Consider the following 19,509-nt stretch of genomic DNA (forward strand, 5'->3'; position numbering starts at 1 on the left):
GGAGATCCTAAATCCTAGTCTTCCATTCATTCGTTTAAACATATTAATTGTTCAATTGCTTTTCTACTTTAATTATTTTATTAGTAGTTAAGGTTACAAACTCAAAACACTTAATTTAATCTTTACATAATATAGAATTCGAGTATGTATAATACATTAGGTACTAGTCTTTGTGGAATCGATAATGTTCTTCGGACATTGCCATTCTCGCACCGTAGCTCAAGTCCTTAGTCAGAATAACCTTCCCTCCTCCACATCCACATCTCTCCATATCCTAAGGTAAACTATCCAACTTTAACTTAGCTTCAATTACTTGCACTAATAGTTATATGTTTGAATCTATTTATTCGAACGTTTGGGGCCTACTTCTATTTTTTCAGTTTTAGGTCATCAGTACTTTGTTCTTTTTTATTGATGAATCCATTAGATTCCGTTGGATTTTTTTTTCTCAAATCTAAAAGTGAAGTTTATTCTATATTTTTATAGTTTCATGCTATGATTGTTTAGAGCTAAAGTTAATTTTTTTTTTTCCAATCAACAAGCCATTATGCATAAATTAGCATGTCCACCCAAGAAGAGAATGCCATCTTAAAATAAAAAATTAGACATTCAGTTGACACCACTTTAACCATTCTTGCACATGCATCCATCTATTTTGAAATATTGAAATTATGTTATGAATCATAGTGTCATGTTGATGAATTATCTACCAACACGAGTCCTACAATCAACATCTTAAAATAAAGCTCTCATAAAAACCCTGATTTCACACAATTACACATTTTTGGATGTGTTATCTTTCCTCTTCTTCGTTCATACAACAAGCACAAGTTGGACTTTCGTTCTCGATTGGTGACTCACCCAATCACAATGGCTACCTCGATCCGTCCTCCGAGCGCATTTACATCTACAAGCATATTGCACTCCACTATGAACACTGCGAATCTCACCTCAACCGAAGCAATAAAGAAAAAGAGAAATAGTTAAAAATTGTCTGGATTCATAGCCACAAGCTGGACAATTTGAAATGATTAAAACATTCCTGAGACCGAAGCATTTGTAAAAGGATATGGCAATGCAACTCAAATATGTAGCAATAACGAAAGACAACTAAAAAGTAGCAAACTAAAAACAGAAAAATTGTAGAGATTTTGTTTCCTTCTCTGAAACTTTATTAATTCAATTCACTATGTACTCCTTCAACACAAGCCTTGTTAAATACACATAATTAGCCAACAACTACCTCTAAAAGAATTTCTGCACACAATTTGAGCAATAATCATCCCAAAATTACACTTTATTGCACTCATACCCCATTTCCAAATGAACCACACAACACCATAAACAATATCCAAGAACAGCTTCCAACAACAAGATCAAGACAACTATTATAATCATCAATCTTCAAAGCAACATTCTCACGGAAGTTTGAAGCCTGAGCAAAACATCCATTATCCATAGAATCAGCAAATTTTCCTATGACGATCAGAACAAGTACTAATGAGCAGATCAAGGAAAGAACTTTTTACGGAGCGAGACAACCGACCTGTTCCATCTCCCACATTTCAGGTAACACCAGCTTCAAAACCCTTGAGAGAGAATTGCTAACATATGCTGTTTAGACTTGTGAACCACATGTAGATACATGGTAAATTCAAGCCCAAATTTTTGGTTGGTTTATCGAACGTCAAAATTAAAGCAACTTTGTTAGGTGATGTTTAAAACTAGTGCTACTCGCCTAATAAATAAATAAATAAAGGCATCACATGCAACGCCTTGATACCAAATGTATCAAGTGAACAAACAGAATGCCTACAATACACTTCCACATCAAATAAAAAATATGAGCACACAGCAAACTCAATAAACTATATGAACAAAATCAAAGGCAGTAACTATGATCATGTTCATGAAACGCCTTGAAAGGACAGCCGATCTCGTAGAGTATCAAAAATTGACGAAGCAGCGGTGTTTTGCGCAAAACTCAATTTCAATCGACCAAGTAATTCTCCATCTTTTGCCTGAGATGCAGCATCTGCAGCTTCCTTTGCCATCCCGATCCGAGCATAAGCCTGTAAAAATAAGGAATATAATTTTAAGTTTATTTTTGTATTAAAAAAGATGATAATAAATAGCAGACATGCCAAGAAACAACAATAATAACCTCAGCTTTCTCTCTGGGATCTGCAAGTTTTGGAATATATTTAAGAGCTTCGCCCTTCTCATCAGCATCTACGCATGCCTCCACAAAAGGTCTGAAACCTAACAAATGCCCAAAGAAAAAGAATGAAAACTAGAAACAAAGATAGCAGATCCTAGTAAAATTACAGAGGACACGTATTCTCTAAAATTGATAAAGAATTAGTAATACATGATTTCTATATCTTGAGAGCCTGTTGCTAAGTCATGAATCACACTAAGGTAATTGCTACACTTGCTGAAAATTTAACTTATTCCAATTTCATAGATGAACACTGATTAACAATCAGGAAGTTGTTAAGCAGCTAAACCAAAATCAACTAATTCTAACTTGCAGTTACATTCATTGGGGACATAGAATTTGTGGCAGTAATGACAAGTTCAAGGACTAAGTTGAAAGGAGAAATAGTTCCGTAAGTTCACTGACCCATAGTGTATATTACCTAATCCAAGCATTTTGCTTAAAATAAACAAAAGTCAGAAGAAATTAGTTTTCAATTAAAACAATAAATCTTACCAATTGGTGGTCTCTTCTCCTTGGAGAACTTTTCAAGGGCATCCCAATCTCTAATAGTTGCCAAAGCAAAAACTTTAAGCCAGTACCACCTCTTCTCAGATACCTGTAGGACATTAACAGTAACACCAATGAAATGAATGGGGATCTTAATTGAATGGATAACCATAGAAGAAAGGATCAATGTAAGCAATATGGACCTTAAACTCTGTTTTCACTTTCATTGCAGCTCGATGATTTCCTAACACAATGCATGTTCTAATAGTATCACTGATACTAGAATCAATAAATATTGCCTGTTTCGTCGAGACTTCTAACTCGTGCTGAATTCTGCACAATTTATGAGTAATCAGTATGAGTACAAACTACAGTTACCAAGAAAATGGCAAGCAAATTGAAAAGCAAATGGCCAAAGAACAAAAGGTTGGAGGTCGGAAAACATGAGGACCTACATAACAACACACTGATTTCAGCATCCATATAGCAATCAAATTTGTTTTACAACATGCTGTTCAATAAAATTCTGAGAAATTCATGACTTGCAATTGCTTTCACTTATTAAGGATCTGCCAAATTGACCTCAAAAAAATATTTCTTACAAGGGAATCATATTCAAGACAATTATACTTTCTAATTAAAGAGTAACTGGCACTTATAAGTGTACGTACAGGAAACAACAAAATAAGGTAAAAAGATAGCTCCATGCATGCTTTAAGCTTGTGAAATTTCAAGCTGACATATTACTGTTATTGCTAGTTTCAACCAATTAGCTAAAAGTGCAAATTTAGGTTGTGTTCACACGAAATCGATTAACAAAAATATTCTCCTGATTCAAAAGGAAAATAAAGCCATTTTCAAGGAAATGACTTCCTTCTCTGAAAAGGATACCTCCATGCATGCTTTAAGCTTGTGAAATTTCAAGCTGACATATTACTCTTATTGCTAGTTTCAACCAATTTGATAAAACCTATCATCAGCTAAAAGTGCAAATTTAGGTTGTGTTCACACGAAATAGATTAAAAAAAATATTCTCCTGATCCAAAAGGAAAATAAAGCTATTTTCAAGAAAATGACTTCCTTCTCTGAAAAGGGGAAATTTTCCAGAAAATTTTACAAAGTCAGAAGGAAAGATTTTAGACCCTATCATGTTTTTCAAGAAACCATGATCAGTAATGTTCAAGCAATTAACCATCAATTCAAATGAACTGTTGAAATTTAATTATTTCATAAAGTTTAGTTTTTAAAAAGTGAGTCAAACAATTTAATCTCAACTGTTCATTTTAAGAATTAAGATTACTTTATCATGACTTGTCATGTTCACTTCAACAGGCAATATCCAAATCCTACAAGAAAATAACCGCATTTATAGAAGAAAACTATTTAAGTATATTTGATTTAGTGTTGCCTCAAGCGCACATTACCACCAGTAACCAGATTTGCCACTTCTAGCTGATCACTAGAAATCTCCAATTTTAATTGTCGTGTTATTTTACATTCATAATGTTGTTATTATAGAAAATTTAATTACATCAGAAAGAAAATTAATCCTTGTTACTGTGATCTAGTCAGTATAAATGATTTTCAAGGAAATTATTTAAAATAATTGCAACAACAGAACACAAGCCATTCTCCTAGAAATAGGCTTAATACATAAGGAGCCCCTTAAACTTGGCTTAAAAGTTTATTGCCCCACTGAACTTACAAAGTGTATCGTTAGCCCCTTGAACTTGCTTAAGGTAATATATTAGCCACGTTAATTTGTTTAAAGTGACTTATTGGCCTCCTGAACTTGCTTATAGTGATGATCTACTGGCCCGCTGAACTTGGTTAAAGTGATAAATTTCAACTTCCCCAAATCCAATCACGTTATGCCACGTGGACTTAGGGAGCTAATCATGTCATTTTAAGCAAGTTCAGGAGGCCAATAAGTCGCTTTAAACAAATTAAGGTGGCTAATAGATTACTTTAAACTTGCTTAAAGTGATAATCATGTCACTTAGGGAGCTAATCATGTCACTTTAAGCAAGTTCATGGGGGTAAACGAGACACTTTGTAAGTTCATGGGCCAAGTTCAGGGGGCTCCTAATGTACTAAGCCCCTAGAAATATTTCTTACAAAGAATAGTTCCATAGGCAAGTTGTTTTGTACCAAACAAATGTAGTATACGCGTTAAAAAACTATCTACTCAATAAGAAATCAAAGACAGATTCTTGACAAAGGCTGGAATCAATTTCTAGCAAAAGATCAATAGCTACATAGTAACTAATGAGAAACTAAAAGAGTTTACAATTGATTGCCAAAATAACTGCTTAAGAATGCCCTATAATCTGTTGGTGCTGACGTGCAAAATGCATAAAACTGTAGTAACACAATTTCTTGCAATATTATCAAATCAAGACTATTAAAATTGGTTCATTCATGTGGTGATTAGAACCATTAAGTTTTGGCATCCCCTACCTCAACAATTTTGCATGCTCTTCAGCAGCTTTCGACTCAAAGGTGTGTTCCTTAGTCTCTGAGAAAAGGCTTTGTGCCTTTTCAATGAGCTTTATCCGTGGACCATGGAGAGGAGATCCTTTACTTGCCATTGGATTTTTCCCTAGTTCCCATGATTCTTTCCATAAAAGAAATGCCACGTCCTACAAGAATGTTCATATCAAGTGAACAAATTAGGTTGGCAATGAATGTACAGCTTAAAATCAGAATTGCTGAAATGTGTCCCACGCCATTCTGGATTCTATTTGTGTTGAATTTATTTTTCAACTAAATCTCTTCATATTTTAAGTTGTACAATATCAGTCATATATCTTCATCAATCCTACCCAAAAATGTTCACAAGTTGGCCATTATTAGAAACTTCAAACCTACTTGAAGCTGCCCAGTTGATAGGAAGAAGTCCTTCAGAAATTCATGCTTGTAACACCTATGAGAAATCATGCCAACATAAAGATATATTAAAAATATATAAATAAATAAGATAAAACAAAAACTTGGAAGCCGTGGCTGACAATAGCAGAAAAAAAATTAAAGCATTAAAGGAATCAAATGTTGATCATGCACCAAAACATGACAAAAAATGGATCCTTGATATCAACAATAGATTAAGGTATCGAACGTTCATCACCTAATAGCTACTTCATATCAAGGCCCCTACATATATCACCCATTATCAAAAAAAATCAACATGTCTACTTCATAATCCCTTTATACACACACTTAAAAATTGTTACCAGTCACTTATCCCTTCACCCTTCACTCCAAGTAGAATACTTGGAGTAAATAGGAAGAAGAGCAGAAAATAGAGTTCTTGTATTTATGGTGCATTAACACACCTATATATACACGAGAGCGTTACCTAAACTAGGAAAGAAATAATTACATTTATTATGTGATTCCTATGATTAAGGGATTTGATTCCTATAATTAGGTACAACTATATACAATTATGACATTCCATACACTCCCCTCAAGTTGGAGCATAGATATTAATCATGCCCAACTTGGTACAAACACACGTAACAAAATAAATCATGTCAAAAGGAGGGTTTGTCAGTGCATACTAACACAGAGCAACTTGACCCAGAAGAAACAAACATAATAATCAGGCAGAGGAGGAGAGGACACTGGAGAAAGAAGCCACTCCGGCGGAAGGTGGCGACCCGATTCTGGGGAGAGGCCAACCAACAAGGTACAATCAAGTAGAAAGAGCACTGAGACAGAGTCTCAAAACAATATCGTCCAAAGAAATCAAAGCTGTTTTTAGTACAGAAAATAAATCGTGGGAAATTCAAATCAGAAACTAAACCCAGAAAAAATCCCAATCAAAAGTATGGAACCCTAACATCTTCCCTCAAGGGCAGATTAGGAAATACCTTTACATCATCAAACAAAAACTCACACTGCTTACAAGACAGAAAATAAATCATGAGAAACACAACCCATAAACCAAACCTGGAACCCTAGGTCCAAAGGTTTGCTGACGTAATCAAACACAAGAGATTGAGAGAATTCTCAATATTGATTATGAAAAGGGCATAGGTATTTATACAGAAAGTTAGTCTAACTAGGAAAAGGAAATAAATGCTAACTACTACCTATATTATTGTCTACAGCTGTATACCTCACAATATATACTTAACACTCCCCCTCAAGGTGGAGCATAGATATTTGTCATGCCCAGCTTGTTACACATGCAATTTACCCGAACCCCAATTAAGGCTTTGGAGGAAGTGTTTCCAAGTTGTTCATTGGTGTCAATGTATGCTGTGGAGATGATGTTTTCTTCTAGCTTTTCACGGACAAAGTGGCAGTCTACTTATGCTTGGTACGTTCATGGAACACAGGATTGGAATTAATATAAAGGGCTGCTCGATTATCAACCATAACTTTGCTGGAGTGGTGACCTTGAATCCAAGTTCAGAAAAGAGATGACGAATTCACATAATCTCGCACACTGATTTGCTCGATATTTAGATTCTGCACTGGAATAAGAAAGATGTTGTTTCTTGCTCTTCCAAGAAACTAAAAATGATCTCCAACAAAGAAACGGAAACCGACAGTGGATCTTCTATCATCCTTGTCTACTTCCGGTGATCAATGGTGGGAGAAGACATAAACTGACTGACAACACTAACAGAATAGGCGCACTAAAGTGTCACTAGCGGTAATAAAAATATCGTCTACATAGACAACAAGGACAATGATACCCGGAGCAGAAAACAGAGTGATCACACTTGCATTTCTTCACCCCCAAACTTCTCAAACCATGCGCGAAGACTTTGTTTCAACCCATATAGAGATTTGCGGAGACGATAGACTTTGCCATACTCCCTGAGCAACAAACCATGGTGGTTGCTCCATGTAAACTTATTCTTGAAGGTCATCATGCAGGAAAGTTATGGTGTGATAATCAAGCAGCCCTTCATATTGCTTCCAATCATGTGTTCCATGAACGTACTGCCACTTTGTTCGTGAAAAGCTAGAAGAAAACATCATTTCCACAACATTCTTTGACACCAATAAACGTCATTTCCACGATAGACTTTGCCATACTCCCTGAGCAACAAACCATGGTGGTTGCTCCATGTAAACTTATTCTTGAAGGTCATCATGCAGGAAAGTTATGGTGTGATAATCAAGCAGCCCTTCATATTGCTTCCAATCATGTGTTCCATGAACGTACTGCCACTTCGTTCGTGAAAAGCTAGAAGAAAACATCATTTCCACAACTTGGAGACATTTTTACCAAAGCCTTAAATGGGGTTCGGGTAAATTACATGTGTAACAAATTCGCAAGTAACACCCTCAAAATCAGAGCCAAGTCATAAATAGAGGAGAACAAACATTTGTTCCGTTGAGCTTGCAACACTTTGATATCAGTGCTCAAAGGGATCAATTCATTCAGCTGCTCAAATATTTCCGTAGTTGCATATAGTAATCCTGAGCAGATTGACTTTGGCGATCACTGGTATAGAAGGAATCATAAGTATCATATAAGTGAGAGCCATTACCCTTGCTAGCATATAAATATTGCAAGTAGTCCATAAATTGTTTGACATACTCAAAATGATGAACCATACCAACAATTGTCGTATCAATGCAGTTCTTGATTCCGAAAAACAGACAAGCATCATCTACCATCCAATCTATTTACGGATCTTGAGTCTTCATATATCTTAATCATAGTTGCCAAAGGCGATCCCCTGGGTCGCCTGAGGCGAGAGGCAACCCAGGCATCCCTTTCCCCGCCTTCTGCACTGGAAGGCGGGCGTTATTCAGAAGACGATCGCCTGGCCGCCGCAGGCGAGAGACGGTCGCCTTCTGCACTTAGGCGGTAAGTTACATAAACTTCCTCTTCTGCCGATCGACATAAACAGATACTTCCTCTCCTCCTCTTCAGTACTGTCTCTTCTCTTTTTTTTTTAGTTTTCTTTCTATACTCTTCTCTGTTCTCATTTGTTCTATTTTCCTTTCTATAATCTTCTTCTTTCATCAATTTTTCTTTTCTTCATCTTCATTCTCCCAAATTTCTACTCTTTATTATGAGTTATGTAAGTGTTATGCTGAACAAGAAGTGTTTGAAACTGTATGAAAGCTTGTGAAAATGTATGAAAGTGTCTGAAACAGTAGCTTACAAGTGTTTGATTTTCCAAAATTTGCAAGCTTTTGGACATGAGTATTAGTGGAAGTGGATGAAGAAGTGGAAAACCTTGATGATGACATTGAGCTTGACCATGAGTATTTGGATTAATGATGATTTTGTTTGATATGTTATTAGGAATTAGGATCTTAGTATTAGACTAGAAGTTTTATTTTGTTTTACAACTTTAGAAGTTAGACTAGTCAATTTGAGTTATGGTCTTATTTTTTGTGTTTTACTAATCACGTGAGAGAGGCGGTCGCCTCGCCTCGAGGCTATACTTTTCCCTTGTCGCCTCGGCTCGGCTTTCGACTTTTACAACTATGATCTTAATGATTTTAGACCAATAGATATAGTTGGACCCAGTCAGAGTTACCGGAAGCAGAAACGAAGTGGACAGGCAGGCCGAGGATGACGAGACAAAGCCGATGATGTCAATCAGAGGTGGAGAGGTGGCTGACGGTGTCCAGACGTACCCTCACTCGTCGGCTCGTGGAGGAGGGTCGCCCAGTGACGGTGGCACGTGGGCTTCACTTGTCGAAGCACGGGCAAGTGATTGGGAGGGGCGGTGAGAGTAGTAGGTGGCCGGAGGTCGGTGGTGAGAAGAATGGGTGGAACCCTAGGTCCCGAAGACGTTTGCACACTTGGTCAAAATAACAAAAGAGATTGAGAGAATTCTCAATATTGATTATGAAAAGGGTATAGGTATTTACATAGAGAGTTAGAGTCTAACTAGGAAAAGGAAATAAATGCTAACTACTACCTATATTATTTCTACAGCTATACACCTCACAATATATACTTAACAATTCACAACGGCAGTCTGACTGTGAAACCACCAGGGCAACTCTGAAATTCATGTTAAACCCAAAAAACAAGCCAAACTAGGCTCTGATACCACGTAAATAGCAAGAAGAATGGAAAATAGAATTCTCGTATTCATATGGTTGCATAAACACACCTATATATACATGAGAGAGCTACCTAAACTAGGAAAGAAATAATTGCACTTAATTACATTTATTCTACGATTCCGATAATTAGGTAACTTATAAAATTATGAAATTCCATTGCATTGCCTACAAGTGCACTTGAGCTACAAGCAATTAAAATAGCTCAAATGCAGTAAGAGCTTTCAATTGTCACATACTGCTCATCATAAAGAAGAAAATAATGAAAACCAAAATTTTTGGGAAGGAAATAACTTCAATGTGTATACCTACCGGGAATAGGCTATAAACAAATCACGTGCTACTAGTCTGGCTTGAATAGTTCCGAAAAATTCTAAAGCTGGCCTCTGTATCAAGTACAAATACATTAAAAAACGACTAATTAACCATCAATTTTTGCATACAGCCACATCAATATTGCCCTGCCTTATAGGCACAAGAAATATAAGTTGCAAACACCATACCTTGAGCCAAATATGAAACAGAACAAGGTAAACAAGGTCAGTATCACCACTATCAATTGCCTTTGTCAGCGCTGTATCTTCTTCCCCAATGCTTAACAAAAGAGGAACCTGTTTGGACGAGCGTGGTTCATTCTCAACAAGCATAGCAGCCAACTTCCGGCGACCACTCTTATCAGCATGGGCTGCAACTGCTGCATATGATATACCCTTTGATAGTTTTAGCTGCAACACAAATGGCCGTATTTTTCATTTGTAAATTAAGCTGCATGCTAAAGTTTTTGAAGTTAGCCCATAAAATTGTCAAAGGAAGAATTAACCTTGTCAAGCAAGATGTCAAGAAGAGTTGCATCAGGAATTGATAGAGAAGCTGTTATCTTTGAACATGCCCAATGCATTATCACTACCTCCTACACCAACATAAAGAAGGAAAAGTAAATTCACAGAATGGTTTCATACTCGACCAATAAAAGACTATCTGCATCAAGGTCATCTAGCCAGTTCACAATATGATAACAAAGCAATTGCCAAATTCATGCCCAACATCCAAGCAATTTGAAGCAACATGCAATTGTGCATTACATTGTAAATATCAACTGCTTTATTCAGGAAAAATATATTTCAGCGCTTTCCAGTTTCCACAAGCAAGCCAGACATGATACTCATGAGCAGCCACAAGTACACAAACTTTCCTAAACCTTTACCTTCAAGATAAATTGGTGCAAATGAACTTTTTTTCTGACACATAGACTGTTAAGTTCCCGAGCTTTGGATTGAGTTATGATCCTTGAACCTTAAAGTCAGGAAGTAAGTCTCCCTTCCTCTTCTTCCTACCAATGGTGAAACTGATCTGAAGCTCATTAGAGATAACTCTGAATCTCTTAGAATTTATGGTCAAATAATACTTGCTTTATTAATGAAATCAATTTCCTTTAATTAGGGTACAGAAGAAAAAGAAACCAGGACTCCTCTTTGGAATTAAACAGCTTAGGAAAATAAAATTTCAAAGAATCCTAAGCAAAATAGGACTAGGAAATAAGCAAGCCTATATAAACGCAAACCTAATCGCAGAATATTATAGAATCCTAAACTAAATAAGACTAGGAAATAAATGCAAACCTATGAGCAGAATATTAAAGAATGGTAATCTAATTAGGACTCTGAAATTGTCTTGGTTTCCCAAGATTGACCCTTAAACTTGTAAACCTGAGATGAATTGCACTGGCTCAAGAAAAAGGACAACTTCATCCAAATGAAATTAGTCTTTTGGGCAATATTGACATTTTTCTTAATCATTTTTTCCCTTTCCATTCCAAATCTCTGAAAGATGTCTAACTCTTCAGGAAACTCCTGTGGCGACAAGGAAGCCTCCTATCAATCCTCCAAATTCTGATTCTGGAGAATTGCACAATATGAATGCAGCTTATAGGTTGGATGGAAAACGAATATATTTAATGGTTACAGACACTGAAGACTTATAGGGAAGGGGTGAGATTTAGTTGTCTCAATGGCACAAATCCTAGGTTAGATGATCCAAGGTACCAAGCATGGGGATGAAGAAGATTCAATCATGATGCCTTGGCTTCACAACTTTATGCAACCAGGGTGAGTAAGCATTCCTAAGGAGATTCTGGATACAGTCAAGAGAACTTTCTAAAATGCAAGATGTTATCATATATGAGATCAGATCAAAGCTTTCAAAAACATGGCATCTTAGCCTTTCCATAAGCAAGTATCATAATATTATAACCAGCCTATGTACAGAACTTGATCATTATCAAAACTTGAAGATGAAGTGTAGTGAGGATGCTCAAACCCTTGTATAGGCTGCGAAAACTGATAGAACTTTTCAATTCCTTGCTGGCTTAAATGTAGATAATTGATCAAAGTCGAGTATAGATTTTGGGAAACGATAAATTGCCATCTCTTAATGAAGTTCTTTGCCTGGTGTGGGGTGAAAAGACTGAGAATAGTTATGCTGGAACGACTACTGACTCAAAGTTCAGCAGCGATGTCTTACAGATACAGTGGAGGTAGAAACACTTGGAAGCAAATGATATATAACCACCCAATAAAGATTGACTATGGACCCAAAAAGAAACTATCGATTAAGCTATATGTAAAGAAGCAGGTTCTCAATGAAATCAAATCTCAAAGGGGGGAAGTCAATGGTTCTGTAACTGATGAAACAACTAAGGAAAAATTTGCTGAAGGTGAGATGGACATCGAAGGACTTAACAATGATGAAGTAAAAGATAAGAGGTTCTCTCAACAGGCTTTCTTCTAGTTCTTGTTCTGTCGCTCAAGCAGGTAATCATCCGACTAGTGTTGCTTTTAGTGACACTTGTCCCAATCATATAAATCTTGACGTCATTGACTCGAGCAATTGATCATATAACCTGTAATATGTCAATTCTTAGTTCATATCAAGATCACTCACTACAAATATCCTCTTAAGTCCCCCACTACCCCTACCAGATTTCCCTACTATCTAACTGTTGTAATAAACCTCTTTTTTCCCTTGTGATGGCCCCACATCCTTGGAATCCTTCATTCTCCTGGAACAAACCTTCCAAACTTTTGGCCAGCTATTAGTTTGATCCAATACATTTCCACTAATGCCACATTCTCTCTCAATTACAGACAACGACATCAGTCCTTTAGTTTACTAAACAAATTCTTCATTAAATTTTCTAATATTAACACTAATTATCGGTCTGATGTTTGAGAGTTTCCAAGACGTCATAAGGGTTCCTTATTCTATTAGGAAGAGTTTCCAAACCTTCTTTCTTGATACATTCAGATGTATGAACCATAAACTTCCAAACCCATGATGACAATTACACAAAAACTACTTGGCTTTATCTTAGGAAATAATAATCTGAAGTGAACTTTATATTTCAAACTTTTCACAAAATGATTCTAAACCAATTTGATATTTCCATAAAGTGAGTCAGGTTTGATAAAGGCAAAAGAATATTTCAATCAAATTCTAGAAATATCTTTCAAAAGCAAGGAATTGTACATGAATCAACATGTATTCATACTCCAAACTGAATGGGATAGCAGAGAAAAAAAAAAGGCACCCTTAGAAGTCACTAGATCTATTATTTTTAAAACACATCTAGCCAACAATTATGTGATGAAACTGTGTTAACAGCAGCTTATAATATTAACACGCAAGATTTTTGGCTGTGTTGTTTTTTCCCAAATCGATATGTAAAGTAGAACTGAACTTGATGCAAGTGACTATAATTTATAATGCATATTTTTGGGGTATTCTGATTCTCAAAGTACAAGTGTTATCATCCAACATTATGAAAGACGTTTGCTTCTTGGGATTGAAGTTGCCAACTCTTGAAAAACTAAAAATACTTTCTTGGGATTGAAGTGCCTGCTCTTGAGAAGGAATCATTATCTGATTGAAAGTTTGTGCTGGACTGGATCTTTTGAAGGAAACTGACATGATAAGTGGAAAAGAATTTAGTGCTCTTATTTGTTAAAAGTCATAGCTTTTCAGATGATAGTAAAGATAACAACGGTTGAAAAGGGAAAGTAACAAAGATTGGTTAGGCAATTAATCTATTTGCTCAGTAAGGGACTCCCAACATCCAGATTTCAGGTCTTATAAGCAAGTTGGGAATATTTGAAATCCATTCTCCAACTTGAGAAAGAGTACTACTAGAACTACAAACAGCTTCCTAGATTAGCTGATTCTACAACTATTTTTTCATATATAGGTCTTAATTTATTTCTCCAACTTGAGAGGAGGGAGTACTAGATAGATACTACAAACAGCTTCCTGGATTAGTTGATTCTACAACTTCTTTTTTTTCATATATTAGTCTTAGGCCTTGTTTGATAAGCTACTTAATGATTTAAATTAAAATATTAAGCACTTATTTAATTTAAGTGCGTTTGATAACAATTATTTCTCCACCACTTAAATTAATAAATTAAGTTAAAAATCACTTATTTTGATAAGTTAAAATTTTTAACTTAATATTTTAAGTTAAACATTATCAACTAATATTTTTCTAATAATTATATCACTCAATATTTTCAGCACTTATAATATTCAGCACTTAAAATTCAGTACTTATTTTTTCAGTACTTAATTTTCAGTTTTATCAAACGGCACCTTAGTTTATATCTCGCTAGTTAATTATACTTATTTTTTGGGTTAAAAACTGCCATGACCCTCCTAGCACCTATGATGCACGGAAACGGAAACAGAAACTGAAACCGAAACGGCAAATGGAATTTCTGAAAAATATAGGAAACGGAAACGTGTAAATATTAAAAATATAGAGGCATATTTATAAATATTAAAAATATAATTTTATAAAAGTACCAAATCCATGGAATATAAACAATTATTATATGTATATAGAAATTGATAACTCAAGAAATACAAAAACTTGTTACTTTTATAGTGCCACTAAACGCAGATCCCCGAACGTTTCCGTGCTTCATAGCCTAGCACTACCCTGGCCCCTAAACATCAAATCTTAACATAAAAATCTCTGAACTCTGATACTTCGTAACAGCTGGTCAAAATGACTGTTAACCAATGGAAAATACTTCGGTTACATATTCCTATTTTCAACTTTAGATTTTTATGCCCAATGTAAATTTCCCTTCAGAAATTTCTGAACATCTATTCTCTATATTTTTAGATTTCAAAACCCTCAAATCACGACAACTTGTACAACTACAAGCACAAAAAAACAAGCCTCTCCATTCTTTAAGCTTCAAAAGAGTATATGAATCACAATATTTTGATGCTCCAATGAAACGAATAGTACATCAAGGAGAATTGATGTCAACTATCAACTCAAGAAACCAATGGCACACCAAGAGGAATTGATGTCAACTATCAAGACTCAAAGACACCAATTGAACCCCACGCTGAATATTGTCTCCTCAATGAAATACTCAAAGTTCAATGCCGAAAACGAAACTTAAGAAAAATAAAGTATAAACACTAAAGAAACATAAAATTATGCTTTATACTTAACATGAGGGTTATTTGAGACATTCAAGGAAGGTATTATATGCTTATCCTACTCCAAATTCTAACTCGCCTATTTAGTAATTTCTAGTTGTGTTGGACAATCAATGAGTTTCCTTTGTATTATTTTTAAGTCACATTTGAGACCTTGGTTTAGAAATTAGAACATTATTAGTCATTGGCTTCCACATGCATTTGAATCTTTACAAGATTAGAACTAGTTTTGACAGTTCGACGGCAACTTCCGCATTGATAACATCCTAATTGAAACAGAAAAGTATTATAATCCAATTCTTATCTGTTTTTCCCTCCTTCCTTGCCCCTCTACTATACTCAAAGTATTGTATCCAATTACTCTTCTTAATGCTTAACATATTATTATTTCCAGTTTGTAGCTTATTGCTAAAATTAACATGAACTAAAAATTACATGAATTGAGGTTTGGATTTTCTGCACTCATTTGGACTCTTTTTTTTCAAAAGCAGTCCACATATTGGAGCTACCTTTAACCATTCTAGGTGTTTACATAACCATACTGTCGTCATCAAATAAACCCAAAATCTACCTTGATAACTAGCCTGCAAACTGCCCTGCGACAAATTTCAACCTTACACGAATTGCGCATACCGGAAGAGCAACAAAGAACATGGAACAAATGGTAACTCATGGTTTAATACTTACTTGATTCATTCCAAGGTACTCTGATATTCGTAATGCAAGAAGGTGCAGATGAGCATTAATCAAACGACCAATCAGCACAGGTGCTGTAAGGGACTGAATGCAAGAGGTGTGTTCAGTATATCTCAAGAAATACATGCACGTGGAATATTGAAATTGTAAGCTCAATTAGGACAGATTGAACCTTGTATTGTCGGATACTTAGAGGGACACCAATCTGAGGGTCATGCACAGCATTTAAGACTCGCAAAGTTCTGCACATCTCTTGAATGCGGTCACGTTGAAAATTGCTTCCAAAGCCAACTACATATCAATACCAAGAATAGAAATCAGAAGAGGTATAAAAAAAAAGAAAAAAACTATACCACGGTATGTTATTGAAAATCAGTATGGTTAAGAAGCATACATATATAACTAAGGAACGAGGAACACACATCATCAAATGGAAGTACACTTGTAAAGTTATCAAAAGGCACATTATAAAATGGGAATTCCAGGCAGCACATTGGTATCAGATTGCATTATCTATAGTCCTGAATACACTGTTTTAAAGACCATAATGCTTCTCTTTCCGGCCATTCATAGCACAAAGAGTAAATGTAACATAAGCTATGCCAATACAAGACATGAATGGCATAAATAACAGTGGCATGTCCATGAAACAGAACATACGTGGCCTATATATACTATGCATTGAATTTAATATACTGCCCATAAGCTCCTAGATCAAAAATAATCCCCACATGGAACTAACACTGTCAAGCAAAAACTGAATGCAAGATACCCCTTCCAAATGCTCATCTATCAAAGATACCAAGACCCTCATACTAATTAAAGTAGTCACTTCTTTCCTATGCAACTATATGATGGACACAAGTAAACTTTGTACCATCCTAATAGTTCATTCACAGGCTTAAAATGTGAAAAGCGTCCAGATGCAAAACATGAATATATAATATCTCCATCTGAAAATTCATTCACTTATGATCTGCACTAGGTGAGTGAAATTAATAAGAACTGAATTACATCAAATAATGCCATATTATCATGCAATACCCTCAAAATGTATCCTTATATGGTACTGACAACTTTTGATGGTGTCAAAAGTCACCTACAAAATGCTTGGCCATAGCTTGCAGCTCTTAGCAGAGCCCGTTGACGGGAAACATCAAATTCATGACCAGCAGCATCAACACATGCTTCAACAGCTTCAGGCAAGGATGTGCGAATCAATCTTAAATTTTCATCAGCCTAGTGAACGAAGAAAAATTGGAATTTCCTCAATAGAAATTTGAGTTAATTAACTAATATAGCTTGCTTATACAGACTACCAACTGTATGAAAAAAAAATAAAAGGATAGTAATTGTGGATGGTAATTCAACCAGATAAATAAGTAAATTTTGCTAGAAATACACAAACATTTTCATGAAGTGTGCAATTCAATTGCGTAACTAAATTAAGCATTAATAATGCAAGATTATAAAAATTATCATGGTCAGAAAACAATAAGTGGCGTACCTTAGCACTTCGCCTATCAAAATGATCCAATGCATCAAATAGTAATGATGCAGGTGAAGTGCTTCCTATCTTAAAGATAGTCACAGTAGAATCCGGTACACGTTGAAGGAACTCCATAGTTGTGTTAGTTAATATTCTCACTCCATCACTCTCAGGAATAAGAATCAAAGGTTCATCATAAATATAGGATAGACATTCTTCAGAAGGACCCACCATCAAAAGCATATCATCCCAATAAAGCAGGACACTGTCCAACCCACACCAGGCCATCTGCTGAGGAGGAAGGGCTGACTGTGTATGGTAAAGGATTTAAGAAGATATAAATACAACTTGAATTAGTTCTCCAGATAAAATAAAAAGATAAACATAAATAGCTGAAATTAAAAGTTTAGGATCCTATGATTTTAGAGCAGTAAATTAGACCCTACAAGCTTTCTATAACAAAGTAATGTAAATGTGACACAGTATAGAACTTTTTACCATCACAGATAACCAAAGAATCCATCACTTTCATACACAATATGAAAATAAGATCTACAAGTTTGAGTTAGAGGAGCAAGATAAACAAGAAAGAAATAACACTTGTTATATAAGAAAGCATATGGCCAACCCATTCCACAGTCCAACACCCCATAAACCACCCAGTTGCATAATACATAATGCAATTGGAAAAGGAGCATCTTTACCTCACATTGATACTTATGGACATATTCAAAGCGGGAATTCAACAGAAAAAGAGTCCCGTCATGGGTAAAACAAGCAAAATACTGGCCATCATATGACAGCACAATTTTCTGCACTGGCCCCAGATATAGCAACTGGTCAGGCTCACCCCTTATAAACGCCTTAGTCTTCACCTCTACCTGTCTTACCTCATCCTCATCTATAATCACAATCCCATCCCCAAGTCCCAACAAAACCTCCACGTTGCCGGACAAAGTATACTGCGGTTCAATCACAGCTATGCAATGCGGCAACTCCTCTTCAATCCCAATCAAGGGATCCGCCAGCTTATATGGCTTTATATCCTTAAAATCCGCCACGCAGAAAAACTTTCCTGCTTCCGTCAAACACACCACACCATTCCCCCAAAACACGCATTCCACCACATTCTGTTCGAAGCACTCTTTCCCCATAGAAAAGTTGGGTTCGAGACACTCTGAATCAGTATTATATCGATAAATTGTCCCATCTTGGACTATGCAGATTAGGGTTTGATCTTCAGTCCATGACATGCCGATCAAGCGGCCACCAGGGTGTTTCCAGACGGTTTCGGAGATGAGAACGCCAGCAGAGTTGAATATGCGAAGTTTACGGAGTGCGGATTCGGCATAGAGCTGTACAATCTTAGAATCATCACGGATTACAGCAATTGGACCACCGAATGGGGCGCAGGCCACCTTGTAACGGCTCAAGTCGATGTGCTTCCACCGCAATTGATATATTTCCAGCTTCCGGTAAAAACGATCGGCGAGCAGTTGCCATTCTGCCGCGACAGAGACGTTGGCCATTGTCGGGAGGATGAGCAGTTGATGAAATCAAAAGTTGATCTCAAATTATTCAAAGAATTCGAAGTAAAGAGCATTCATTATTAAGGCGAGGGAATGGTTTTCTTTCCAACTGTTGTAAGGGCCTACTATAATTCCGTAAAATTTAGAAGTCGAATCCAAATCCAATCGGTTTTCTTTTATTTTGTAATTCAGTTTGGTTTAGGACGGGTCTTGTTTGTTTTAACTGCTGTTTGATGTTACTGGTTGTTGTTTGCTGTTGGAAAAGGCAAAAATTTTTTTGGTAAGAAGGGAAGAAAAAAAACAAACAAACAAAAATCTAATCCGTGATCAGTCTAGGAAGACTGACACCAATCATATCCTCAAGAAGAGAATGTAACAGAAAAGAAGGAGGAACGGAAAGGGTAGAAACACCTAACATCCCCCATGCCCAGCAGCTGCCAAGCGATCCGCCACGCGGTTTTGCTCCCTATAAATATGGGAGAAGGCAAGAGAATCGAAGGCAGGACGAAGCCTCAAGATGGCTT

At 36.1% G+C, this 19,509-nt stretch overlaps 1 protein-coding gene across 1 annotated transcript; it reads right to left on the reverse strand.

Moving 5' to 3' along the window:
- Positions 1-1,712: 1,712 nt before the first annotated feature.
- Positions 1,713-19,125, reverse strand: LOC136205233 (protein VACUOLELESS1). Its single transcript, XM_065995743.1, has 14 exons — positions 18,161-19,125; positions 17,475-17,765; positions 17,071-17,206; positions 16,140-16,258; positions 15,959-16,051; positions 10,584-10,673; positions 10,267-10,488; positions 10,076-10,149; positions 5,582-5,636; positions 5,171-5,352; positions 2,914-3,043; positions 2,717-2,819; positions 2,165-2,262; positions 1,713-2,072 (listed from the first exon to the last, which is right to left on the reverse strand). The coding sequence occupies exons 1-14, from the start codon at positions 18,983-18,985 to the stop codon at positions 1,908-1,910; spliced, it is 2,583 nt and encodes an 860-aa protein (XP_065851815.1). The 5' UTR covers positions 18,986-19,125; the 3' UTR covers positions 1,713-1,907.
- Positions 19,126-19,509: the final 384 nt, after the last annotated feature.

The sequence above is a fragment of the Euphorbia lathyris genome, chromosome 1 (assembly GCF_963576675.1).
Source record: "Euphorbia lathyris chromosome 1, ddEupLath1.1, whole genome shotgun sequence".
Taxonomy (NCBI): Eukaryota; Viridiplantae; Streptophyta; class Magnoliopsida; order Malpighiales; family Euphorbiaceae; genus Euphorbia; species Euphorbia lathyris.